Consider the following 25,757-nt stretch of genomic DNA (forward strand, 5'->3'; position numbering starts at 1 on the left):
GCCATGCTCCCCCACCATGATGAACTCTTATCCCTCTGGAACCGTAAGCTCAAATAAATCTTCTGTAAATTGCTTGGTCATGGTGTTTCATTACAGCATTAGAAAAGCAACTAAAACACATGTCTTTCTACATCTGACTTTTGGCTTAACATGATGACCTCAGCCTCTGTCCATTTGCCAGCAAAGTCATTCACCTTTATAGCTTAGTAAAAACCCCTTTGTGTATGCATACCTCCTCATTTTCTTTATCCATTCATCTGTTATGGGTTTCTATGCTGGTCTCTTGGCCTTGGAATAATGTAGCAATTGACATAGATGTGTAGGGTATCTCTGTGATGCCTCAACTTACATTCCTTCAGGTTTATAACCAATGCTATGGGTGGGTCGTATGGTGGTTCTAACTTTGGTTTCTTAAGGAACCTCCAAACTGATTTCCATAGTGGCTGCATTAATTCACATTCCTACCAACAATGTATAAAGATTCCTTTTGTTCCACATTCTCACTTGAATTGCCTACTTTTAGATATTTTGGTAGCAGCCATTTTTATTGGAATGGCAACACATTCCTTAATAGCAAAGTATATTGGGCATTTTCCCTTCTGTTTATTGGCTATTTGTTCCTCTTTTGAGATGTGTCTGCTCAAAACATTGGCCCATTTATAAATTGGATTTTTTGTGGTTTTTTTTATTTTTTATTCTTTGTGTATTCTATATATTAATCTTCTGTTGCCTGAAACACTAGCCAAACCTTTCTGCTATCCTGAGGTCATCGCTTTGCTCTGCAGTGCTGAATTGCAGCGTGACACCATCCCACCTGTCAGCTTTTGCTGTTGTTTCCTGGGCCAGATTCAGTTCCGTGACTTGTGTCTTCTTCATGAATCTGTACACACTGTCTATTATCACATCCTGGAGACCCAACCTACAGAAGGTCAATGCTGGCTGCTATTCTGGGCTAATCTAGAATAGCATTTACTACCTGCTGTAAAATAAGGAGTGGAGGTTGGTAGATGTGGAACTAACACACTATAGTCAAACCTGCCTTGTAGTCTGAGATCATGAGTCTCAAGGTCGCTTCCTTGAGCAAAGTACTGTCTTATCTTAATTAGAATGTAAGAGAACAATTTAAATTTCACTTTAGATCTGTTACTTTGTTCTCCATTGTAACTTCACTTGGGCTTATTGGAAGAAAATACTTTCCAAAAAACTTACCCCATGGCAGACTAAAACTAAAGAACGTATTAGAGTATACTATGTGTACACATGCATACACACTCATGATAAAGCTGTTCATAATTAGGCCCAGTGAGAGATCAGCAACAATAACTAATAATCCAGGTGAATGTTAACAGTGTTCTGTATTCTGTACAGGGGTACCAGTATCACTGGACCTGAGCTTTGGAACTGTTATTAAATGAAATCAGGACACAGCTCTGCCATACTGTAACAGTCGATGTGACAATCGATCACTACTAGGTAACTAACAGACACCTAGCATATACAGTTTGGATGCAGTGGACTAAGGCATGGCTTATGAAGCAGGTGGGATGGACTGGGACAATGGGAGCTGTTATCATGCCACTCAGGGCGGCACACGGTTTTAAATGATGAATTATTTCTGAAATTTCAATATAATGTTTTTCAGGTTGCAGTTTCCCCACATATAACCAAAATTCCACCAAAAAGGGAGACTGCTGGGCAAAGTTGGCATGGGCCATCCTAACACTCTGTGTCCTTATTCCCTTCCTTTAGATGGAGGTCCAGTGAGGTCCTCTTGGCACTTGGCCTCTAGGTCACTGAAGTTCATTCAGTTTGCTGTCTAAAGTCCAGAGTCATAACTGGCCTGTGCACACAGCAGATTAGCTGAGTCACTGGGGCCGTGCAAGTGTACAAAGAGAGAGTGGGTAGGGACTCACGCTCAGTCTGCCGGGCCTCTCCCAGGGGCTCTGGATGCCACTGTGTGCAGAGCTCCATAGGTCTGCTGCTTGAAGGGGGCTCAAGGAGGCAGCACTGAGCCCTGGTGGACAGCAGAGCACGCTGGGAAAAGGAAAGCAGCCGCTCCTGTCCCCAAGGAAAGCAACAGCGGTGTTTTGGTCTCTCCCTGCTGCCGTCAGGTAGGGGGGCTGGTTGTCAAGTTCCCAGACAGGCCGGCCATCTGTCCTGCTGCCCAGCCTTGCGGCTCTCCTGATGACATCATGCAAACTTGTTCTCATTAGCTTCCAGGACCTGTTCAGCTGGGTCCAAAACAGCAGTGATTGTCTGTGCCGGCTATGGGGCGGGGTGCTAGGGACGCAACAGGAGCCTAGACAGGCATAGTCTCACCTGCTGGTAACCGGATCCCTTATGATTTTAGCCTCAGGCTGGGTGAACCTCACGCAGGTGCCCTGCTGCCAGGGCGCTTACCCCCTGTGTCCCCCACAGACCCTGCACCTAGCCTACCTTCAATGCAGGGGGCACGCGAGGACATTGTGCCCCTTCTCAGAGAGCAAGATTTCTGTCAGGGAGAAGGTATCTTTGGGTTTTAAAAAAAAAAGGAAAAAAGAAGAAACCTGTGCAACATTCTCTCTCTCTCTCTCTCTCTCTCTCTCTCTCTCTCTCTCTCTCTCTCTCTCTCTCTCTCCATTCTTTTCTTAATCCCCTTAAGTCAGGGGGCCTGTCTGTGGCCATCCCTGGACTTTTTTAATTCAAGGAATGCTGGTCTCACCACCTAACTGACCATCATCATGGACAAGGGTCCTGGGGACAGCCACTGGGGGTGAGGAAAAGAAACTCGGTCTGCCAGGCTGGGGATGGGCACTGGATGCCATCCCCGGCATCCCTATGGCGCCCTCTGGCGGGCACAGGCAAAGCCTGCATCTGGCACTCTGAGACTCTGTAAACTGTCACAGAGACTCAGAGCCATGCAGAACTGAAGAGGAAAATGTATGGGGAGTTCAAGTCTGTGTTCACAGGGCGTAGCTTCTAAAGATGGCTGGAGTGAGCATTCAGTGTGCCTGCGGTTCTAGCTAATGGGATCGGGGTGAGTCTTGAAAGCCGCAGCGGTATCTGAAGTAGGATGAGGAGTCTGATCAGAGAGGAGGGGGCCATGGAGGGGGCTGAACCTGTGGGACAGCAGTGCCTAGTGATGGATGGCTATGAAGGAAGAGACTCCAAGGCTGATGACGGGCCTGGGAATGTCAATAGGGTCACTTGTGAAACATAACCAGTTTACACATCAGGAAGCAGATGCCCTATACCCAGCCACAGTACTACAGTCCCTAGTGCTGGCCCTCTGCACACCAGTATATTTAGGAAGAGCATCCACTGGCCCGATTCTCACCTTTAAGGGACTCTTAATAGGTGTATCCTGGGGCCTCTACCAACACCCAGGGAGAGGCTGACACACAGGCAGCATGTTTTCCTTCCTTGGACTTCCACTGCCTAGAGTGGCCCTGAGCCCATCTGTACCCTCCATGCTCTGTCTTCCCGCTGGCCCTGAATGCATGGTGTCTTACGAAACCTCCCCGCCACTGTCCCGAGGACGCAGTTCATGTTCCAGCCACCTTCTTCCGACAGAGCCATGCTGGCTGCTCCCTGGAAAAGGGGAAGCTGAGGAGCCAGGCCACAGTCTAGGCTGAGACTTACTGGTGTGCAGAAACTAAGTTCTTTCGCTCCTCTCTGAGGGAAAAAAAATGCACAGGAACCAAACAAATTCAGATCAACACATAACCAACCGGATTTTCTGAGCTTTAATAGGCCATGAATAGCCACAGAAATGTGAGAACTGGTTGCATTGGGCCCAGGGGAGGGTAGGACATGGAAGAACCAGCTGTATATGGAATGAGACACACAAGAGCCAGGAACCACATGGGTGACTGCACACCCCACGAGTACACTCCAACCAACTGGATTAGACACTTGAAGGGCATGTGCATTCTATTTCAATACAGCTGTTGGAAATACACAGAGATGATATGGCTGGGCAAAGACGAACTTCCTAATCCATTATCACCACCTGGACTCCATCTCCCAGAACCTTTGACCTCTTGCCACCCTTTGCACACCCTAAGGATGGCCCTCTACAGAGACAGAGCACAGAGCAAGGAGCCCAGTCAGCTCTAGTCCCAGACCCAAGCCCTGCTGTCAGGCCCACAGTGACAGTCCCTCCTCTCCCAGGGATCTAGGTGTCAGAAAGCCTCCCTAGCAGCTTCAGGAGCCGAAGACTCCCTCAAAGGTCCCAGGCCTCAGAATGCACCCCAGGGACCCATCCAGGGCCATGCCAAAGTCGCCGCATTATTTCCCCAGAATAGTTCATGGTTTTCTTGACGTAGTGGGAGTGTGGTGGGTTTACCTGTCCGGGAACACATAAATCATAAACTATGACGTAGCTGGAACAGAGGGATGTTCTTAAAGGCCAAATAAGGAATGTGGGGCTCAATGAGAGAGGAAGAGTTTTGGCCCAGTGTGGATGAGAATGTGGACTGTAGTCACAGCCACAGCAATTAAAACCAAACAAACCAGCCAGGCAGTGGTGGTGCATGCTTTTAATCTCAGTACTTGGGGGCAGAGGCAGGCAGATCTCTGTGAGTTCGAGGCCAGCCTGGTCTACAAAGTGAGTTCCAGGACAGGCTCCAAAGCTACACAGAGAAACCCTGTCTCAGGACAAAACAAAAAACAAAACTTAAAGACACATGGCAGAGGTTATTTTTTAAATGACCTTTGACCGTAGTGATTGGTAAGGACAGTGCCCTCAGTCTGAGATGGAGTGCACAGTCACTGTGCTGACACCTTGAAGAACTACTTCTATGTGAGGCAGCGGTGGCTGTGTGCCAGCCTAGGGTGTGACAATCTTTGGTGACAGCTGCCATCAAACAATCATCAACCCAGGGGTTCCTGTAAAAAGCAAAACACAGCCGAGACAGGAAGCATGGTTTTCATCCTGTCGTCATTGACATTTTCTTACAGGACAAACATGAATAGAGCCAGAGTCAGTGGGGCAGGTGCCAGGCAGGAGCCCATTGGCACCTGGAATCTCTGGCCTGCCTGGCACAAGTCATAGCTCTTGCTGGTCCCCTCGTCTTGTAATGGAAATTTACCCCACCCAATGAGAAATTCAACCAGCACTCAGAGACAAAAGTGTGCATCCGGAGCCCTGCATTAGGAGCCCTGCTAATAATGCTCGGGGAAACCAATTTGTCACATTGTGTATAGAATGTTGTAATGTTATACACATTACTCACACTTTCTTCTACAGGTGGCCTTTAAGCTCCTATACTGTTACATTTTTGAGCAAGTAAGCAAGTGTTGCAGACACGGAAACTGAAGGCTTTGGTTATCTCTATGATGCCTTTTTTTTTTTTTTTTCAATTGAGCTGATCACAGAGGCTGTGCAACACGGTTACCGCTGCCTTAAACAAGACTTGAGCAGCTCTTGGGGACATTCCTTCAAGGCAGCTTGTCAAATGTTTGCTCTCTTCAGATGAGAGGAGGGGCCCGTGAGGAGCAAGTTTTGAAAGCACAACTTCAGGACACCTAAGTTCAGCTAAGTCAGAACTATGAGGATTTCTTAGCACTCTCTATACTGTCTAGGAGATGTCTGTCTTACAGATATGCTCCAGTAACACTGAGGCAGGGACCTTCAGTAAGTTATTTCTGTGTAACTTAATGCTTCCTAAGCAGGTCTATTAGTGACCCCCTTTTTGTCATGTTTAATTAATGTTAGAGCTGTTACTTCTCTTTTTCCATTCAATCACCCAGGAGTCATGTGGCTGGAACTTCTCTTGGCTTCGGTGCTGGGCCTTGTCGTCTACTGGTTTGTCTCCCGAGACAAGGAAGAAACCTTACCACTTGAAGATGGCTGGTGGGGCCCAGGGTCGAAGCCCTCAGCCAGAGAAGATGAGAGCATCCGGCCTTTCAAGGTGGAGACATCAGACGAGGAGATCAAGGTGAGATGCCCTTTTACAGGCAGGGGCAAAAGCTGGAAGGTAGCCCTTCGGTGACCCCCTTTATCTGTCCAGTCTTCTTCCTCAAGCAAGACACAGATTGCTCCCAAGAAAGGTGTCTACTTTTCAGGGCCATTCCTCCTGTGTCTCCCCACCCTTAACCTGAGGCCCAGGATGGGTCAGGAGGACTGCCAAGGAGTCGTCTGTGTGCACAACAGGTCACAAGAGGCTGCTGTACTCATTTCCCCTTGCCTAACCTAAAGGATGGAGCTTGAGACAGCTTGAAGGGAAAAGTGAGCAGATGCCCCAGATTCTATGTGGGAGGCAATGCCCCCCCAAGGAAATACAACAGCGTGGAGATCACAGGGTCAGCCTTAGGTGGGTCCTTACTGTGTATTGGGTACTCCTGGGCCCATCGTGATCTTTATCACGCTGCCCCATGGGGCTTGCTGTCTCAGCTCACAGAGGATAAAAATGAAGCTGAAAAGGGTAGAGCCATGGGTCCCAGGAGAGTGTGTGAACAAGCAGAACGGTTAGAAATCATCTGCAATTCCAAGGCCACTCACAACCCCAGAGTCAAGAGAAGCAGACTAGCAGGGACAGAGAGCAAAGGGAAGAGCCTCCTTAAGAGCCTGGATGGAGCAGGGCCTGAGGGGGGAGAACTGACATGGTCCTACCCATCCTTTTTTTCACCCTTAGTGCTTGAGAACCTACTGGGTGCAAGCACTCTATGGAATGCATGGGAGAAGACGGCCCCTCCCCCACTTCCCTCCCACAGCTCCACACGCACATTCAGCATCGGTAGATGAGAAAGGAATGCACGTTGTTAAAATCTGGAGACCCAGGGATCAGGAAGAATCAATGTCATCAGACGCATTGACGAAAGTTCCAAGGAGGAGGGGACCGAGAACCAGGAGGCTGAGGGCAGAAGCTAAGCTTTGAGGACAGCAAACCTGTTTGGGAAAGGCCAGAGCATGGGGGAAGTCTCTGGAAATGGTGGCACCTGAATCGGTCCATGAGCTGAAATGAGCATGCCCAGATGGGTTGCTGGATTGGTATCTGATTCACACCCAGGGCACTTGGAACCTGTCTCCTAGACAGTGCATTTTATCTCACTGGGTTAGGGTGAGTCGTTCAACTGTTTGCGAGTGTTGGCACCTCACGGCTCACAGGCCAAATGTAGCCTGTGACCTTTTCTTGCAGTGGCCACTGTCAAGAATGGCTTTTATAGCTTGAGATCGGTGTGGACAAAAGCCAAAAGAAAGCTAATACTTGAAGGTAGGTATACAATGATTGTGTGGCATTTGAGCTTCAGTCATACATGCAAGTTTGATGGAACACGGCCTTACTGCTCCTACAGGGGCCATCTGTGGCCATGACCTCACTGCTCCTGCAGGGGTCATCTGTGGCCAGGACTTCACTGCTCCTGCAGGGGTCATCTGTGGCCACGGCCTCACTGCTCCTGCAAAGGTCATCTGTGGCCATGACCTCACTGCTCCTGCAGGGGCCATCTGTGACTATGGCCTCACTGCTCCTGCAGGGGCTATCTGTGACTATGACCTTACTGCTCCTGCAGGGGTCATCTGTGACTTTGGCCTCACTGCTCATTCAGGGGTCATCTGTGGCCATGGCCTCACTGCTCATTCAGGGGTCATCTGTGACTGTGGCCTCACTGCTCATTGGGGGGATCATCTGTGGCAGCTCCTTTGCTGCAGGGAGAAAGTGGAGGATTTGCATCTTGCAAAGCCTGATAATCTTGCTCTATGGCTCTTGACAAAGTTTACCAAGCCCTACTGTACAGAAGGCTTGATGAATTAAAAGTGAGTATTGGGGGGGAGGGGCGAGAACAAGGGAATCCATGGCTGATATGTAAAATTAAATTAAATTATAAAATAAAAAAAATCAAAAAAATATCAAACATGAAATTAAAAAAAAAAGTGAGTATTGGAGCTGGGCAGTGGTGATGCACGCCTTTAATCCCAGCACTCAGGAAGCAGAGGCAGGCAAATCTCTATGAGTTTGAGGCCAGCCTAGTCTACAGAGTGATTTCCAGGACAGCCAGGGCTTACACAAAGAAACCTGTCTCGGAGAAACCAAAAAAAAAAAAAAAAAGAAAGAAAGAAAGAAAAGAAAAGAGTAAGTATTGAAGTATTGTTCGCACACCTGAGAAATGAAAAGCTGGCTGGGATGGAGCTACAAGGGGGAACACATCACGTGTGGTCTGTGCAAAGCCTTCCGTCCTCTGCCTGAACCTCCCATTCCACCAAAACAAAGAGATGAAAGGATTCTGAAGTCCACAGGGAAGAACCATCAGCCTCTCAGAAACCCACTGACGCACATGGGCCCTGTGTGGCCCCTCCGTGGTGCCCATCTATGGCTGCAGGGTTCACGCTGAGTTGTGGACACAAGCTCTCCCCTGCCTCTGCCCACCCACCCTGGCTTCTTCCCTGCAGGACTTACACCAGAGGATTGACAGGTTCCGGGCATCCCCGCCTTTGGAGGGCAGCCGCTTCCACTATGGCTTCAACTCCAGCTACCTGAAGAAAGTGGTGTCCTTCTGGAGAAACGAGTTTGACTGGAGGAAGCAGGTGGAGATCCTCAACCAGTACCCCCACTTCAAGACCAAGATTGAAGGTGAGTTTCCAGAACACCAGCCTGGGAGAGGGTGTGTGTGAGTCACGGGAGCAGCCTTCCTTCGAGATGAGTGGCCCCAAGTCAACCATGCGGTATCACCCTGGGTCAGTGGAAGGTCACTGGTGTGCCTGAAAGTTGCTGAAACATTATTTTCCTTGTTGCTCTAACATAAAGCCTGAGAAAGACAAGTTAAGGTTTTTCTTTTGGCTCCTGGTTTGCAGGTACTGTCACGGCAGGGAAGCCACTACCGCAGCTGGTAATGTCATATCAGGTCCGTCTGTCATCAGGAAGCAGTAGAAAGAATGGGGTCTTCCCATTTTCTCCTTTCTTCTGTATTATAGTCATTCTTTTGACCACCCCAGACTGCCCGTATTCAGAGCGGGTCTTCTCGCTTCTCTTAACTCTCTATGGAAACACCCTCACACACATCTCCTCAGTGATCCCCAAACTAACCAAGTTGGCAATAAAGATCACAGCTGTAACCCCAGAAACGTGGGGTCAGAAGGTGAAGATTCTTGGCAGCTCCCAGCCCAGGCAAAATAACATGTGTTCCAAGTTCAGTGGCAGACCCTCTCTTAAGAGGAATTAGGCAGAATGTTAGGGAAGGATTCCTGATGTCCTCCCCTGGCCTAAGCACACACACACACACACACACACACCAGCTTGAGAAAGGGTTTATTTCAGCTAACAGTTCAAGGGTGCTGGCCATTGTGATGACGTCATGGTCAGGAGGAGCATGAAGAAGCTGGTCATAGTGTGTGTGTCTGTAGTCAGGAAGCACAGAGCAATGAATTCCTGTGCTCAGCTAGCTTTCTTCTTTTTATTCAGTCCAATCACCCAGTCCGTGGGTTGGTACTGCCCACATTTACAATAGGTCTTCCCACATTAATTAACCTAATCTAGATAACCCCTCAAGGATTTGCCTAGAGATTTGTCTCCTAGACGATCCTCCACCTGTCACATCAACAATTCGTGGCAGCTATCACAAACCTTAAAGACAATCAGATATGGAAACACTTAAGAAAGCCAGAGCCACTGTGTAAACACTTCAAATTCATATCCTCTTGTGGCAAAACACACAGAGCCTGACATTAGAGCAAGTAGCCTCTGGAGGAGGAAGCAGGACAGCCAATGCCCAGGATGGCACTAAGCAGTATTTCCCTTTCATGGGTGGCAAGCTTGGCTGCTCAGCCTCGACTCTTGTCTCCCTAGTAACCATTGTTACTAAAGTGTTACAGTGCAAAGCCCCCTCAGGGTACAAACGCTCCAAGAGGACAGTTCCAGCCTTGAGTTCACCTTGGACAGCAGTCCATTAAGACAGTCCTGTGTGATCTAGCAGGACTGGCAGGCTGTGCTGGGCCTGGGGCTTGCAATTTGGGTTCTGCTGGGCCTGGTGCTTCCAGGATGGGCTCTGCTGGGCCTGGTGCTTCCAGAATGTCCTGCTGGGCCTGGGTTTGTGGTTCTCTGCACCATCCACAATGCTATTTGGTGACCTCAGTTCCCAGGTGCAACAAGTCTCCAGCTAGACTCCCATTCTGTGTTCTCCAGCGTAAGTTTGGTCCAAGAAGGCTCCTGCTTCATATTTGCCGCCATCCTCCTGCCTCATAACGGACCTTCCCAGGTCCCTCTTTCCCCCAAGCTCTGACACCTGGTTCACTGATTAATCTTAGCCCAACTTTTGCAAAAACTGGATCACACCACAGATATGACATGGTGATTTGCTTTTAGCATCTACCAGTGAACTCTTCTGTGTGTTAGATGAGCACACGGATGATAGTCCCTTCACGAGATCGTACTGCAGTGCTCTGTGGAAGGCTAGCCCTGGTTGCTGGGTATACGGGCCTCTCCCAGCCCTGACGTGTTCTCAGTGAACAAGTGTCTATGGAGCCCTGCTGTAAGCCAGGCAACGTTCTCAGCCCAGCTCTGCCCTTCAGAGAGAACACTCTAGTGTGACTGGGAGGTCAGCGAGGACTTGCTCATAGCCAGAGCACACTGTAAGCACCCAACAGTGAGACTTGTTATTACTGTCATGGGTTCCTTGGGAACACCAAGGGCACAGCACTTATTCTCTCCCAGGAATGGCACACAGGGAACAAGATTCCCCAGGACCTCAGCCTCCACTACAGCAGGACCCTCCTCCCCTCACCCTGACTGTGCTCTGTCCCTCACCCTGACTGCTCTGTCCCCAGGGCTGGACATCCACTTCATCCATGTGAAGCCTCCCCAGCTGCCCTCAGGCCACACCCCAAAGCCCTTGCTGATGGTGCATGGCTGGCCCGGCTCCTTCTATGAGTTTTACAAGATCATCCCGCTGCTGACTGACCCCAAGACCCATGGCCTGAGTGACGAGCACATGTTTGAAGTCATCTGTCCCTCCATTCCTGGCTATGGCTTCTCAGAGGCATCCAGCAAGAAAGGTACAGGGTACCGGAGGGTGGCACATCTCAGACCATGCTCTGTTCTCACCAGCACCTGCTAGGGGCATCACCACCCTGAGCCCTGTGCCACTGTGTGGCTCACAAACCTTTCAGTGGCTGCAGTGCCTCAAGGGTGGCAGGACCAGGCACACTGCCCTGTGGTCTGGGTCATCCTCAGGACACCAAGGCTCCTTCTTTCCGGTCTCCTGTGAGCTACTTTCTCCTCAGCTGGGGACAGAAAGGTCTGGGGAATTTCACAGGCACCTGAGCACTACCCATGTCTCCCCTGTGTAAGGCTCATCGTACTGGTAAGTTGTCCTGTGCTGTTTGAGCTCACAGTGAAGCTGCCTCTGGAAGCAAAGATGTCAACACCCCTATCCTGATGCCCTAGTTCAGACTCAAGTGTGTTTATCTCAGTGTCCTTCAGGGCACTCAGTCCTGGGTCAGGCTGGCCCCTGCTTCTGTACCGGGAAGAGGGAAACATGGCTACTAAAGCCCCTGTACAGAGTGGCCTGAATCTGCAGAGGCTAGCCAAGCTCTGCACATACCTTCCTTGCCTGGCAGAGTAGCAGCTATTGAATCATGCCCTACCCTGAGAAAGGCAGCTCTCACTCTCTTTCCCTGTGAGGGGGCACTTCCTTGAAGCTCTAAGATTCCTTCTGTCCTTTTGTGGGCCTCTGTTTCCTCAGCTTGGAGGGAGGCAGGTCTGGGGCACTTCCTGGGCACCTGAGTGCTCCAAAAGCGTCCTCATGACTCCCCTGTCTGTCCCCTTCACACTCAGGCTTCAATTCGGTGGCCACTGCCAGGATCTTCTACAAGCTGATGTTGCGGCTGGGCTTCCAGAAATTCTACATTCAAGGCGGGGACTGGGGGTCCCTCATCTGCACCAACATGGCCCAGATGGTTCCCAAGTGAGTTGGTGAAGTCATGCAGGCATGGCACAGCCTTACCAGTATCTGAGTGTGTACAGCCTCTACACAGGACACAGAGCTGTTCACGCCAGGCCCCTTCGGAGGGAGACTTGGAGTTCTCTCTCTTTCAGCCAAGCCCTCCATGGTGACCCAGTGCAGAAGAGGGAGTTCCCCTCCCATCAATACCTGAGAATGACACACACTGACACCCTCCTCCTGGGGTAACACAGGAGTGGTGACCCTTGGCCAGGCACCCAGGCAAAGCAGTTAGCAGAGATATGGGCGACATCCATGGATGTCCAACTTTCCAACACTACAATCCAATATCACCACAATGTACTGAGTGGCACTCATACCTTTCCTGGTACACATGTGGTCCACGGGTTGTAGGCTGGACACACCTGATAGATCTTCATGGTTGGCAGACTCCGAAATAGCCCTGACCAGAACTCTCTAGAAACTGTCCTTTCCTGTCCCTCACCTCCAAGCCCATGGATTTCCAATGGAACAGAGTGCTGAAGGAGGCTGGCTTGTGCTCTTCAGTTCCAGGGCCTGTCCCTGCCCTCCTCCATCTCCTCTCCATGTCCTTCACAACAGCCAAAATCACCTGTGCCCATTTCTCCGCCCACAGCCACGTGAAAGGCCTGCACTTGAATGTAGCTTTCATTACAAAAAATATCTACACCCTGACCCCTCTCCTGGGCCGGCGTTTCGGGAGATTTCTTGGCTACACTGAGAGGGATATTGAGTTGTTGTACCCCTTCAAGGAGAAGGCTTTCTACAGCATCATGAGGGAGAGCGGCTACCTACACATCCAGGCCACCAAGCCAGACACCGTGGGTAAGTATAGTCATGAGAGGCAAACCCTGAGGGAAACTTGTCCCCCCAGGAACGCTTGCACAGACCGAAAGGCCCTAGCAAGGGCCTCAGAACAGAGACTGCATTCTCTATGGAGGGGAGTACCCACGGTTCCACACGCTTTCCAAATTCCATGGCTAATCTAAACACCTCCCTAACTTAACTCATCGTGTGCTCTCGGGGCTTAGATTGCTCATCCACAGCCTGATTTTCAGTCCTCTCCAAGGAGTACAGGGAAGGAGGACTCATGGCAGAAGGCTCAGCAGCTCTGGAGTACCCCAGGGACTAGAAGTCTCAGCCAAGTCTGAGAGGAGAGCTAGCCACCATTCCTGTCCCCAGGTTCTATGGACAGCTTGCTTTGAAATCTGAAAAGCTCAAAGTTTCCTAACCAGAATCAAGTGAGCAGGTCCCAGCACACTTAACTCATTTATTCATGGGAAACCAGTAAAATGTTAACAGCAGCAAAGGCAGATAGGAGCACAAACCAATTTTCTTCCTTTCATTTTTGTTTTTTCAAGACAAAGTTTTTTTGTGTAGCCCTGGCTGTCCTGGAACTCACTCTGTAGACCAGGCTGGCCTCGAACTCACAGAGATCCACCTGCCTCTGCCTCCCGAGTGCTGGGATTAAAGGCATGCACCCCCGCTGCCTGGCTTACAAACCAGTTTTTTAGTGAATGCAGAGCTCATCTGCAGAGTGATAAATGAGATCACTAGGAAAATGCATCTGTCCATCTCTGCAGGCTAGAGTCATTTGCCCCGCCCTGGCTTTTCTGTAATTTAATGAGCCATGAAGTGACTCAATATCAAAGGTAGCTGGGACCCTTAAAGCAGCGGTTCTCAGCCTGTGGGTTGCGGCCCCTTTGGCAAACCTCTCTCTCTCCAAAAAAAATTTACATTATGATTAGTAATGGTAGCAAAATTACACTTATGAAGTAGCAACGAAAATAACTTTATGGTTGGGGGTCACCACAACATAAGGAACAGTATTAAGGGGTGGCAGCATTAGGAAGGTTGAGAACCACTACCCTAAAGGATTGGAGGACTGGTAAGGGCCCTCTGGATGATCCCCTAGTTCACTTAAAAACACCCAAGAATTGTTGGACCCATTTCTGAGCGTCTCACAGTTCCTATGGCAACACAGCATTCCAGATACGCTAATGTTGAAACCTTGTGTTTTGGTTTGGTCTGGGGCTTTTGCCTGTTTTGCTTGTTTGGGGTCTATTATTTTGTTTTTGGTTGGTTGGTTTGATGCTAAGGATCAATGAAGAGCCTCATACATATTCATCAGGTATCGAATCACTGAGCTCCACCCCAGTGCCCTACAGTTTTGATTGCTGGAATGTGTTTTATCTCAGCCATGTGCCGATGTTTACCATTAATTTTCCTCTTAAGTACTTTCAGATCTTTCTTTCCCTTTCCTTTCCTTCCTTTCTTTCTCTCTTTTGTGTGTGTGTGTGTGTGTATCTGAGTGTATTATATGCACCATGTATGCAGGAGCCCTCAGAGGTCAAAAAAAGGCATCTAATCCCCCTGGAACTGGGCTACAGGAAGTTGTGAGCTGCCATGTGGATACTGGGAACTGAACCCAGGTCTTCTGCAAGAGTAGTGAGTGCTCTTAACCACTGAGCCATATCTCCTGTTCTCACTTTAGGTATCAGGATATAGAGACCCAAATTCTCATCTTTATAGAAACAGCATTGTAGGTGGATGAATGGCTGAGTTCTACAGCACTTGCCTAGCAAACCTGGAGCTCTGGGTTCAAGGCTCAGTGCCACATAAAGCATGTGTGTGTGTGTGTGTGTGTGTTCTCTTGGACCTCAAGAACCCCAGAGTGATCTGTCCTTCAGTTTGAAAGACACTGCCTTATAGTGAGTCCCATGAGATCAAGGGGAGGATTGGACCCATTAACCAGATGAGGTTACAAGGGCTCCAGATGTGGGATCCATGGCAGGGCTGTGCTGGAGACAGGGCTTCTGCCTGGCACAACGTTGATCCAGCCCCACCCCTCCGTCCTGGAGTCATACTCCCTGGGGCCAGACCTCAATACCTCCCTTGCTCCATCCCATCCAGGCTGTGCTCTGAACGACTCACCCGTGGGCCTGGCTGCCTACATCTTAGAAAAGTTCTCCACCTGGACCAACCAGGAATACCGTGAACTGGAGGATGGAGGCCTGGAAAGGTGAGGCCCCCACCCCCCGCCCTGCTGCAAGTCCCCAGGCTCTGCCTTTCTCTGCCTACCATTCATCCCTGATCAAGACCCTCTATAAAGGGCCAGCAAGCTCCTCTGCAGGTTAGTGACACAGAGAATTCAGAACTCAGTAGCTCCCCCTACAGCCAAGGAGTCTCCAGGACAGTGAGCAACCTTTATTGCAGAATAGCAGGGCCTCTCAGCCAGAGCCTCTACAGACAAGACTGTATGTAGGTTAGATTCTGTGGGGGCCAATCAAGAGAGGGCTGTGGGAAAGACTGGGGAGCCAGCCCATCTCCAGAGTTCTGGAAGATGCACCATGCACAGGGCTTAAGTCTTGTTCCTAAGCCTGGTGCAGGATTTTCTCTGACCCACAGTCCCCAGGGTCTATGCCTTTCTTTCCCTGTTCAGTGACACAAAACACCAATCCCAGAGCTGCGGGCAGGACTCCCCTGCAATTTCTACCACCTCCTAAATGCTATCACACTTGAAAGACATCTATAGTGTTGTCTATTCATGAGGTCAGAGTCCTCGGGATCCAATCACTTCCCCAAAGCCCGACCTCAAATCGGTTTCTGAGCCTTTTGTGGGGCACCTCGTATCCAAATCATCACATTGATTGACATGCTGTCTAAGTAAGGGACCAACGTTTTCTACTGCGCTTGACTTTGATGTCCCTACATGTCTTCCAAGCGTCCTCATTCTATTTTTACCAGAGGGCAAACTGAGACACAGGCATGGCGAACTATTGCCAGCATCCCAGGGCTCTTTAGTACTATGGCCGAGACTAGCACCGCAGTCCCTTGACTCTTGGTTCATGACCTCCAGCCAGTTTGTGTGCTGGCTCCTGAGGAATACCCCAGAGACCATCCTCTTCCTGCTGCCAGGAGTTTCAAATCCCTTAGGCTCCTAAGAGAGGAAAACTCATTACTGTGAGAAACCTGGAATCTTGAACTGGGGGCGGGAGAATTGGTCACTGGAGGGTAGGTCACTGGAGGGTAGGTAGTACTAGCAGAGACCTGGAAAGCCCAGGAGGAAGTTGGAGGTAAGAGCTGTGGTGTGCACCTCTGGGCTCAGAGCACCTGGGTGTTCAGGTGCTGCCTGGTGGGGAGACAGGGGTGGTGTTACCATGGAGACAGGTGGCAGAGATGAATTCATGAATGAAAGCTGCTGGAGAACTTAGCGCTTGCTGCCTGCCATGGTTGGCACTCTGCATTAGCTATCCATCCAGAAACAGGCCCTTGACCCAGGAACGGCTGACTGATTCCTGAGTCTGTGGGAGAAAATGGCACTAGTCATTTGAGGAAGGCCAGATAGGGAGGGGCCTTTGCACTGATCCTGGACATCCTGTGCTCTTTCCCAGGAAGTTCTCCCTGGAAGATCTGCTGACCAACATCATGATCTACTGGACAACAGGAACCATTGTCTCCTCCCAGCGCTTCTACAAGGAGAACTTGGGCCAGGGCGTCATGGTCCATAGGCATGAGGGGTAAGCCAGGCTGAGCAGGGAGAGGAGCCTCTGGGGCTGGGGCTGGGGCTGGGAACCACTTGGCCTTTAATCCAAAGAAGGTGTGATGGCATCAGATGTTCTCGGGATCCTGGTCTGCTGGGACAGAGGCACTGGGATCTGCAAGGTTCCGACGGAGACCTTCAGGTGACATCAAGACTGGCAAAGTGGGCATTTAGAGGCCCACGTGACCTGTCACATGGTCCTCCCAGGCAGAGAGGGTCCTTAGTGAGTAGAAGCAGAGGCTGTAGTAGAATGGCTGACTGATTCCTGAGTCTGTCCTTGTCGTTAAGGTCCCACATGACCTCTCTCAGCCCTGAGGCTCTAGTCCTGCTTTAAGGACATGAGAGCAGGACCACAACCTGAATCCACAGCAGATCCCTCCTCTTCCTCACAGGATGAAGGTCTTCGTGCCCACCGGCTATTCCGCCTTCCCTTCCGAGCTACTGCACGCTCCAGAAAAGTGGGTGAAGGTCAAGTACCCCAAGCTCATCTCCTATTCCTACATGGAGCGTGGGGGCCACTTTGCTGCCTTTGAAGAGCCCAAGCTTCTGGCCCAGGACATCCGCAAGTTTGTGTCCCTGGCAGAGAGGCAGTGACGCCCTCAGGAATCAACCTACAGCCTCAGCAGCAGCCCGGGAGTCTCCCCAGTCTCCCTTAAGAAAGACACCCCCTTTCTAAAGGAAGTTTTTGTGCCCTGCAGGCTCTGGAGCCTGGGTACCTCTTCCACCTCTCCCCAACCTCATGTTAGGTTACAGACCTTAAAACACGCTCTGAGATGGCTCAGAGGTTAAGAGCACTGGCTGCTCTTCCAGAGGTCCTGAGTTCAATTCCCAGCACCCACATGGTGGCTCACAAACATCTGTAATGAGATCTGGTGCCCTCTTCTGACCTGCAGGTGTATATGCAGACAGAACACTGTATATATAATAAATAAATAAATCTAAAAAAAAAAAAAAAAAAAAAAAAAAACCACGGCCACTTTAAGAACCAGGTGCCCCAGCTCTGGAAAGATCTAGCCATGCTTTCCTGCAGAGGAGGGAGTAGTCCGGGGTGGAGAACTAACAAGTGATTTGTCCTCAAAGCCTCTCCCTCCACCTTGCAGCTGTGGGCAAGCATTAGACCCATAATCCCCTGTTGCCAAGACCCAAGGCAACTTTGAATTATGATTTCACTCTTATCTAGTGCCTTCTTGCCCCCTGACTCCTAGCACATAAGCTAGATCTCCCGCCATGGAACCTCCCCGACTTGTAAAGAACCCCCTTTTGTCCCACATCCTCAGAGGCTCTCTGGCTTGCTCCCCCCCCCCCTTTAAGACTCCCTTGTAGGTCATAGCACACCTAATAAAGCTTTTCTGGAGCAAAATTCACCTCAGTACCTGTCTGTAACACCTATGCATCTTTCCTAAAGTTTACCTGATGTGCTATATACCTGTGTTAAGCATGGTAGCCTTGGTGACAAATGATTTTACTTCTAAGCACAGCTGGACCAAATGGCATCCTCTATTCCAAAGCAACCACACAGGGCTCTCCTCCCAGAGGTAAGCTCACACTTCTGTGACCCACACAGGGCTCTCCTCCCAGAGGTGAGCTCACACTTCTGTGACCCACACAGGGCTCTCCTCCCAGAGGTGAGCTCACACTTCTGCCCTTGTGCTTGGTGCCCACTGGGCCCTGTGAATCAGTCCAGACTGGCAAAGACAGGGAAAGCAGCTGGAAACAGTTACTGGCCAGCGCCACCCTCGACCAAGCACCCCCCAGAGCAGCGCTGGCACCATCCAGACACTCACAAAGCTCAAGCCCATGGGGAAAAGGCAGTGTGGCTGACTGGCTAGCTCATGTAAAAAGGCCCTAATAGTCAAGGGCCACCAGACCTGAGAAAGAGGGATGGCAGATCCTTCCTGGTCCCTGTGGTAAGGGACCCTGTCTGTGGTAAGGAACTGAGGCAGGCCCAAGTAGTTAGCTTCTGATTTACCACAGCTCTGCCCTGGCCCACACCTTCACTCAACCTTGGACTGCTAAGTCCCACATCCCCATATGTGTCTTGCCACACCCTTTCTGTTCCATGTGGGCACCCAGCCTCACCCTGTCCCCTGTGGCCCAACCCCAGATCCCACTCTGGAAAAAGAAAAAGCTACCGAAGACAGAAGAAATGGGGGGGGGCACCCTCTTCTCTCTGTGCCTGCCACTCTGTCCTCCCATAATCCCAGGGTACCCTTGACAATGCCCCTCCCATCTTGGACAGAGCAGACACATCAGGTAGAAGCTAGATGAAGCCTCCGTGGACATGAAAAGCCACACATTAACCCAGAAGACACATGAGAGGTGCGATCTTACCACCAGCCCAACAGGTACTTTATTGATGGTTCTCAGTGTCCCTGCCTACTGCGGGGTGACCCCAGTCACGGAATCTTGGGCAACAGGATACAAAAGCCCAGAGGCCCAGCAGGTGCAGAGGTGGCTATATAGCCAATGGGCAGGAGTTTGCTGCCCTGCTGCTGTAAGCAAGGACAAGATACTTCCTTGTCTCTACATCTGTCCACTGATCCTTGAGAAGGGGCTGAGGAAGCATTGTAGGACCCCACATGGGCTCCGTCTCAGGCTCGCCGGTCATTGCAGAAGGCTAAACAGTGTCCAGGGCTTTCCTGGACACAACTCCGCATCAACCCATAGTCTCCAACTCCGATCAGCCTGAGGGCAAAATTCCAACACATGATCTTGGCTACAAACCACTAGGGACGTCATCCCACCTACAGAGCTGTACCCTCGCTGAGTGGATGGGGGGATAAGTGTGCATATCCTCATGTGACCACACGAGGGAGGGGGCTGCAGGTGCTCCCCACACTAGAACCAGAAAGGCAGCCTACAGGAGTCTCGTAGGGACAGCAGCCCTACCGTATCCCCTCGGCCAAGGGCCCGAGCCCCCATGACCCACTGGTTCCCTCTTCTCACAAGACAGGAGCTTTAAAACAGGAAAGAACTCAAGAGCCTGCCTGGGTTCCAGTCCCTTCTGTCCCTCGGGCCTCCTGAGTGCCCAGAGCCTGCCAGACCAGCAGCTTGCCCACTCTCAGGATTCCTGGTAGGCACAGGCCACACTGTCGCTAGGATTCTGAGCCACAAGCTGCCCAGGAAGAGTCCCACTGATGTTACGGATGGCGCCATAGGTCTGCTGCTGCTGTGGGGACAGCGCTGTCCTCTCTGAAGCCAAACCATTCAGAATCCGAGGCACATAGGGCTGTTGGCAAATTCAAGAGTTAGGTCTTAGATGGTGGCAGGTCTGACATCCCACATCCTGGTCATGCCCCGCGCTACCCCTCTTTCTTTCAACGGGTGGATACATTAGCAAGAAACAGCATTCACATGGAGCGTCTAGACCCCAAATAAATCAACTGTGCATTTCTCAGCAGCCAGAGCAAAATGGAAAGTGATTTATAACCCAGTTCTCATGATCATATGAAGAAACAAAGTGACTTCCTCTAGTTCTCAGAGGAAACACTCCTTCCTGCTCCTGTACTCTGGGTGACCATCTCAGTTTATTTGGGAACCAGGCTGTCTGTAGAGACATGTGTCTGTCAGCTAGGCATCCTCCCAGGCCCAGGCTGGAAATGAGGGCTATCCAGCTTCTGCCCAGCCTGCTCTTCTTGCTGGCTGGCAGGGCCAAGGGTGTCTCTGGGTAATTATGCTCCTGAATACCGACTTCTCAGGTCCAAGGACAGACCTTAAGAGGAGTCTTTTACTACCTTGTTGTGACTACCTGTGTTATGATTATCTTGTTATGCCTACCTTGTAACCATGTCTTTCTTTCAGGAAGTTGTTAGGACTAACTTGTTATGCTTATGCTCTGCTCCTATAACCCTGCCCATTTTGCCCACCAAATCCCCCATTTGAAAACCCCCTATCCCTGAGCCTTGTCTTCTCACATCTAATGCTGACCTCTCAAATCCTACCTTAGAGGGAGGCAGCCCGTGTACATGAATAAAAATGCTTGCTTTAATTAATTTGGCTATGGAAAAAGAAAAAAAAAAAAGAGGAGTCTTTTACTCCAGGAAGGTAAGCTGCTGGAAAGACTAAGACTGAGAGGCTAGCCAGTATCCTAGCCTCACGTCTGCCACCTGGGGCCCAAGGGCCACACTCTACCCTGAGGTAGCACCCTGGAGGACAGAGGCAGGAAGAAGAAGAAGAAAGGGGTTTTTCCAACCTGGCACCCCCTTCTAGAACAGGTGCCCTGTGCATTTGCTAAACTCAAAAGGGCATAAGTCCGCGGTCTCCCGTAGCTGTCAGAGGACCTCACACAGAGACTTGAATAACCTGACAAAGCTGCATCCAACCACAGGACCTCCTGATACAGCCGCACTAAAGGCCCAACTCTCCAGGCGGTAGGGCTGAGCGAGGGCAAGTGGGCGGGGCACTGTGGTCCAGAGAAAGATGGGCATCCATCAGGCAGAGCAAGCCTCATTGGCCAAGGCGGCTTCTGGTGTGCAGGTGCAGCATCCTGACTGACTAGGGAGTCCTTTCAACTGACATTAATTCAAAACTAGCCTGCCAGCTGACCTGGGATTTGTTTTCAGCTAGAACTATTCCAGCACAGTCCTGTGGCTTTTCTCTGGATGGGACCTTACAACCGGAGTGACAAAGGGTAGCTACCACGTAGAAACACGGATGCTTACTGTGAATGATGAGGGCACATGGGCCTCTGCTTCGTTTCCTCTGTCACTTGCTGACTCTTCTGTCTGTGGACAACAGCAGAGACACAATGAGGAACAGAACTGGTCTCTCTGAACTAAGGTCCCCCAAACAAACAGACTTGTAACCAGCAGAATAATGGAACCAGCTGGCACCAGGCTCCCAGCTCAGCTCCACTGAGGGAGGGGGACAGGGGCCCGGAAGAGGGGAGGGAAGCCACATCATCACACCCCACTTCCAAAGAAAAGCTGGAGGAGGCTGGTACTGCAGTCACGTGGGGAGGGAGGAAGAAGAGAGAGCCGCGGCTGGCCTGAGTCGCCTGAGGCAGGCGGGTACCTTGTAGTTCCAGGGGCTCAGGTGCTTGAAGCATCCAAAGCAGGTGTAGAGCAGGCAGGCCAGAATGGTGAGCAGCACCACCACGAAGGTGAAGAGAGTGGCGGGGGCCTTCAGACCTGGGGACACAGGCACAGCCTTGAGGCAGGGGACTTCCTATCTTGCTTGCTCTGTTAAGGAAGGCGCCAGGCCTGGTGCTCAAACTGTGGGTGACTTCTCCCTAGCCTCCACCACTGCCCCTCACTACAACAGCCAGAATGGTGTCCTCAGAGCCAAGAGCACGCAGGGTGTAGGACCCACGTGATGGCTGGAATCATCCCTAGTCAGATTTTGGACACTGGGACACCAAGTAAGTGGTCATTGACAGTGAGATTGCTGGGACAGATTCCCCTCAGCCTCTGGAGCCCAGGGCAAGGCAGGACAAGGGCTCTCTGGGGGTGACTTAGAGTCTCATCTCCTCTGACTCATTCTCCCCAGAACTGGTACAGGAACTGTCTTCTCTGTGGGGATTTCTGGAGCTCTGTCACACCTGACCTAGCTCAGTAGCCAGGTTGTCAACACCATACCAACCAGCCCTCACCCAGGAGCATCCTCATTGGTGCTGTGAAAGCAGTTAGGGACCCAACTGGCTGGTGGGCATGTGGGAAAATGAGGCCCCTGGCACTGGGCACAGCACAGAATGCCCCTTACCCAGACGAAGGAAGGAGAAAAAGAAAAGCCAGAAGAGGCAGAGGATGGGAGCAGCCAAGGCCTGGTTCACAGCGGCAAAGTGGATCCTCTTCTCCAGCTTGGCCGGGAGGTAAGCGAAGTACAGGTTGTGCCGGTCTACCAGATGCTTGAGCAGGATGTAGATGAGGCCTGCCAAAGAGGGACTGTGAGCCAAGGATCCTGCCGAGCCACAATCACAGCACATGGGAGGCAAAGGCAGATGCATCTCTGTGAGTTCGAGACCAGCCTGGTCTACATAGTGAGTTCCAGGACAGCCAGAGCTACATGATGAGACCCAGTCTCAAAAAATAAATAATTTTTTTAATCTTATTATCTATTTATGTGACTATGTATGTTTGTATATGTGGCCAAGGGGGTGAGAGAGGTCAGTTTCTGAGGCCAGAGTTTTCAGGCAGCTGTGAGCTGCCCGATGTGGGTGCTGGGAATCAAACTCAGGTCCTCTGCAAGAACAACATGTGCTCTTAACCACCGAGCCATTTCTTCAGCCCTTAATTAGTTAAATAATTAAATTATATTAAAAAGAGCCAGTCATGGCAGCACGGCCACAACCCCACTGTTTGGGAGGCTGACGCAGAGGGTCCTGAGTTTGAAGCTGATCTGTGCTACAACATAGCAAGACTTTGTCTCTATAAAATATATGAGCTACATGATGATGATGATGATGATGATGATGATGATGATAATCATGACTGGGAGGTAGCTCAGTCCCTGAAGGTGCCTGCTGCAAGCATGAGGTCCTGAGATCAGACCCAGCACCGATGTAAACACCAAGCATGGGGGACACATCTGGAACCACAGCCCTAGGGGAGGAAGTGGAGATAGGCAGGTCCCCAGAGACAGCCAGTCTAGCCAGCCAGAGGGCTCTATGTTTACACAGAGACCGTCCAAAAAAATATAGTGGAAAGTAATAGAGAAAGGTATCCAAGGGTAGGCACAGTGACACACAGTCCCAGGACAGGAGGCAGAGGCACGGGGGGCGGGAGGGGGGGGGTCGTTGGGAGTTTGAGGCCCATGTAGTCTACATAGTAAGTTCTAGGCCAACCAAGGCTACAAAATGAGACCTTCTCTTTGAATATCAGAGAAAGAAAGGAAGGAAGGAAGGAAGGAAGGAAGGAAGGAAGGAAGGAAGAAAGAAAGAAAGAAAGAAAGAAAGAAAGAAAGAAAGAAAGAAAGAAAGAAAGAAAGAAAGAAAGATATCCAGTATCTATTCTGGCCTATATACCAAGTGCATGGACACCCATACTCACCCATGTACACATACATACGCGTACATATACAAATCAAACAGGATACCATGGTGGGCCAGAATAGAAACTCACACCAGACATGATGAGAGAGGCCAGCGGACGCAATCATTGAGAAAGGAAATGAAGTTTTGTGTCACAGGCTGTGGTTCTAGTCACTCCAAGTCACTCTGCCGGGAATCCACTATGACCCGGTGGCAGCCATCTCAAGCAGGTATGAAAGAATCAGATGTCCCCGAAGCCTGAGACTGATGCCAGGGCCACTTACCAAATGGCACAATAATGGGGCAAGTGATGCTGTAAGCCATAATGACGGTGAAGACACACAACGTCCACGCATACATGGCTCCAAACTCGTATTCAAAGGCCTGGTTCTAGGGAGAGAAAGGGTTAAGTGGCTTGCAGGCTGGTTCTGCCCCCAAACATCCTTCTATATACTCCAAGCATGGGGGATGGGAGGTGTCCAACGGGACTGTGAAGGACTAGATAGGTAGGAGTACTTCTGCAAGCCTTGGCTTTCTCTTCTCCAGCCAGATCTTCCAAGGCATGGCGTGTGTGTGTTCTCACAGGATTCCCTTGGAATTGTGTCCGACCACCAGGGCTATGAGCTCCTGGGACAGATACAAGCTGGAGAATACACCATCCAGAGATTTCACACAGACTGGGCATTCTCCCTGCCATCAGCTCAACCCTAGTCCCAGGTGGCCTGAAACAAGGAGATCAGTGGTGTCCATCCCAAAATACAGAGGACAGCTGGCCTCCTACTTCTTCTCATCAGGGCACATGGAAATAGAAACCCCACACCATCCAACTTAGGAGATCTGGAGACGTGCCATAGCCTGAAACAGCTTTGACATCGGAGGGTCTCCTAAGAATCAGTCCAAACAGAGACCCCCAGGAAGGGGATCTATGGGAGGTATAGATCTCTCTCTTGCTAAGCAGGTGTTTAAACCATTGAATGTGTAGGTTTTAGCTATGTATTTGGTGTGCAATGATTAACCTCAATTGTCCACTTGACTGGATTCAGAATCACCTAGGAGGAGACACAGCTTTCTGTGTAAGTACTTCTAGGGAGGTTTAACCGAGGAGACCACGCCCACCCAAGGTGTGTGACATCATTGCGTGCGCTACAGTCCCCACACTGAATGAAAGAGAAAAAAAGAGACAGCAAGCTGAACGCCAGCACTCATCTCTCTCTGCTTCCTAACAGGATCCAGTGTGAGCGGCTGTCTCAGGCTCCCACCCCACAGGTACAAACGCTCTCACACCACTCCTTCCTTCCACCATGGACTGTACCCTCAAACTGGAGGCCAAAATAAATCCTTCCTTCCTGAAGTTGCTCGGTCAGGCACTTTGTAAGGGGGATGAGGAAAGTAATACAGTGTGTGGCCAGACTGGTTAGACCAAAAAAAATCCCAAGCTCTTTCTTCCAGCCCATGATTCAGCATGGAAGCTAGAGAAAGACTTGCCATGATCCAAAGAGGTTCTAGGCATGGGCGACCCTGGGCCTGGACTTGAACAGCTCTTGTCACTGTGCCCAGCACTTATTCCAGAGAGCTGAGAGGCTCGCAGGCGGGGAGCACTGAGGAGGATCCGAGGCGGTACCTGCTTAACATTCCTGCGGTCAGCGGCCGTCTTGGCCATGATCATGCGGAAGGTATAGAGGATGAGGCCGGGCAGCCGCAGCAGCTCCATGCCGCTGCCGATGAAGGCTGAGGCGATGACGTAGTTCACAAAGAAGGCACCTTGGTCTGGCAGGAAGACGCACCTAGAAAGTGATACAGGCCTGTGAGCTGCGAACCCAGAGCTTCCTTCCAGCTGGAAGGAGAAGGGGGGACCTCTGGGAGGGCTTTCCCTGCTTCCCTCATTCAGCACACACTTGTGGAGACAATAGAGCTTCCTTCCAGCTGGAAGGAGAAGGGGGGACCTCTGGGAGGGCTTTCCCTGCTTCCCTCATTCAGCACACACTTGTGGAGACAATAGAGCTTCCTTCCAGCTGGAAGGAGAAGGGGGGACCTCTGGGAGGGCTTTCCCTGCTTCCCTCATTCAGCACACACTTGTGGAGACAATAGAGCTTCCTTCCAGCTGGAAGGAGAAGGGGGGACCTCGGGGAGGGCTTTCCCTGCTTCCCTAATTCAGCACACACTTGTGGAGACAATGTGTGTGGCAGTTACTATGCTGAAAGCTAAGAATAAAATCAAGTCATAATGCTTGGAATCCCATCACCGAGACAGCAGAGGCAGGAGGATCATGATTCTAGGCCCTTCTAGCTACATAGCAAGACCTTTTCTCAAAATTTAAAATAAAATAAAACAAACAAACAAACAAAAAATCCC

The 25,757-nt window shown here is 50.6% G+C and overlaps 2 protein-coding genes across 3 annotated transcripts in view; one reads left to right on the forward strand and one right to left on the reverse strand.

Annotated features, from left to right (window-relative positions):
- Positions 1-5,736: 5,736 nt before the first annotated feature.
- On the forward strand, positions 5,737-17,312 carry LOC131925307 (epoxide hydrolase 1-like). Its single transcript, XM_059280603.1, has 8 exons — positions 5,737-5,921; positions 8,372-8,552; positions 10,742-10,969; positions 11,751-11,880; positions 12,512-12,720; positions 14,809-14,917; positions 16,290-16,415; positions 16,831-17,312. The coding sequence occupies exons 1-8, from the start codon at positions 5,739-5,741 to the stop codon at positions 17,030-17,032; spliced, it is 1,368 nt and encodes a 455-aa protein (XP_059136586.1). The 5' UTR covers positions 5,737-5,738; the 3' UTR covers positions 17,033-17,312.
- A 1,469-nt stretch (positions 17,313-18,781) lies between these two features.
- The window catches only part of Tmem63a (transmembrane protein 63A), a 33,193-nt gene continuing 26,217 nt past the window's right edge, over positions 18,782-25,757 (reverse strand). For both annotated transcript variants that reach the window (XM_059280599.1, XM_059280600.1), the window contains 6 exons: positions 25,027-25,189; positions 23,690-23,795; positions 22,139-22,306; positions 21,452-21,567; positions 21,100-21,162; positions 18,782-19,667 (listed from right to left, as the gene is read on the reverse strand). In XM_059280599.1, coding sequence (XP_059136582.1) covers positions 19,500-19,667; positions 21,100-21,162; positions 21,452-21,567; positions 22,139-22,306; positions 23,690-23,795; positions 25,027-25,189 — 784 coding nt within the window. In that variant the 3' untranslated portion in view covers positions 18,782-19,499. The remainder of the gene's footprint in view (positions 19,668-21,099; positions 21,163-21,451; positions 21,568-22,138; positions 22,307-23,689; positions 23,796-25,026; positions 25,190-25,757) is intronic.

Source organism: Peromyscus eremicus, chromosome 15 (genome assembly GCF_949786415.1).
Source record: "Peromyscus eremicus chromosome 15, PerEre_H2_v1, whole genome shotgun sequence".
Classification (NCBI taxonomy): domain Eukaryota; kingdom Metazoa; phylum Chordata; class Mammalia; order Rodentia; family Cricetidae; genus Peromyscus; species Peromyscus eremicus.

Bases quoted from the DNA above. Each gene is read 5' to 3' on its own strand.
- LOC131925307 (XM_059280603.1), top strand. From the start codon at position 5,739: ATGTGGCTGGAACTTCTCTTGGCTTCGGTGCTGGGCCTTGTCGTCTAC. The intron at 8,553-10,741 runs GTGAGTTTCCAG...CTCTGTCCCCAG, and splicing joins CTTCAAGACCAAGATTGAAG to GGCTGGACATCCACTTCATC. The intron at 14,918-16,289 runs GTGAGGCCCCCA...GCTCTTTCCCAG, and splicing joins GAGGATGGAGGCCTGGAAAG to GAAGTTCTCCCTGGAAGATC.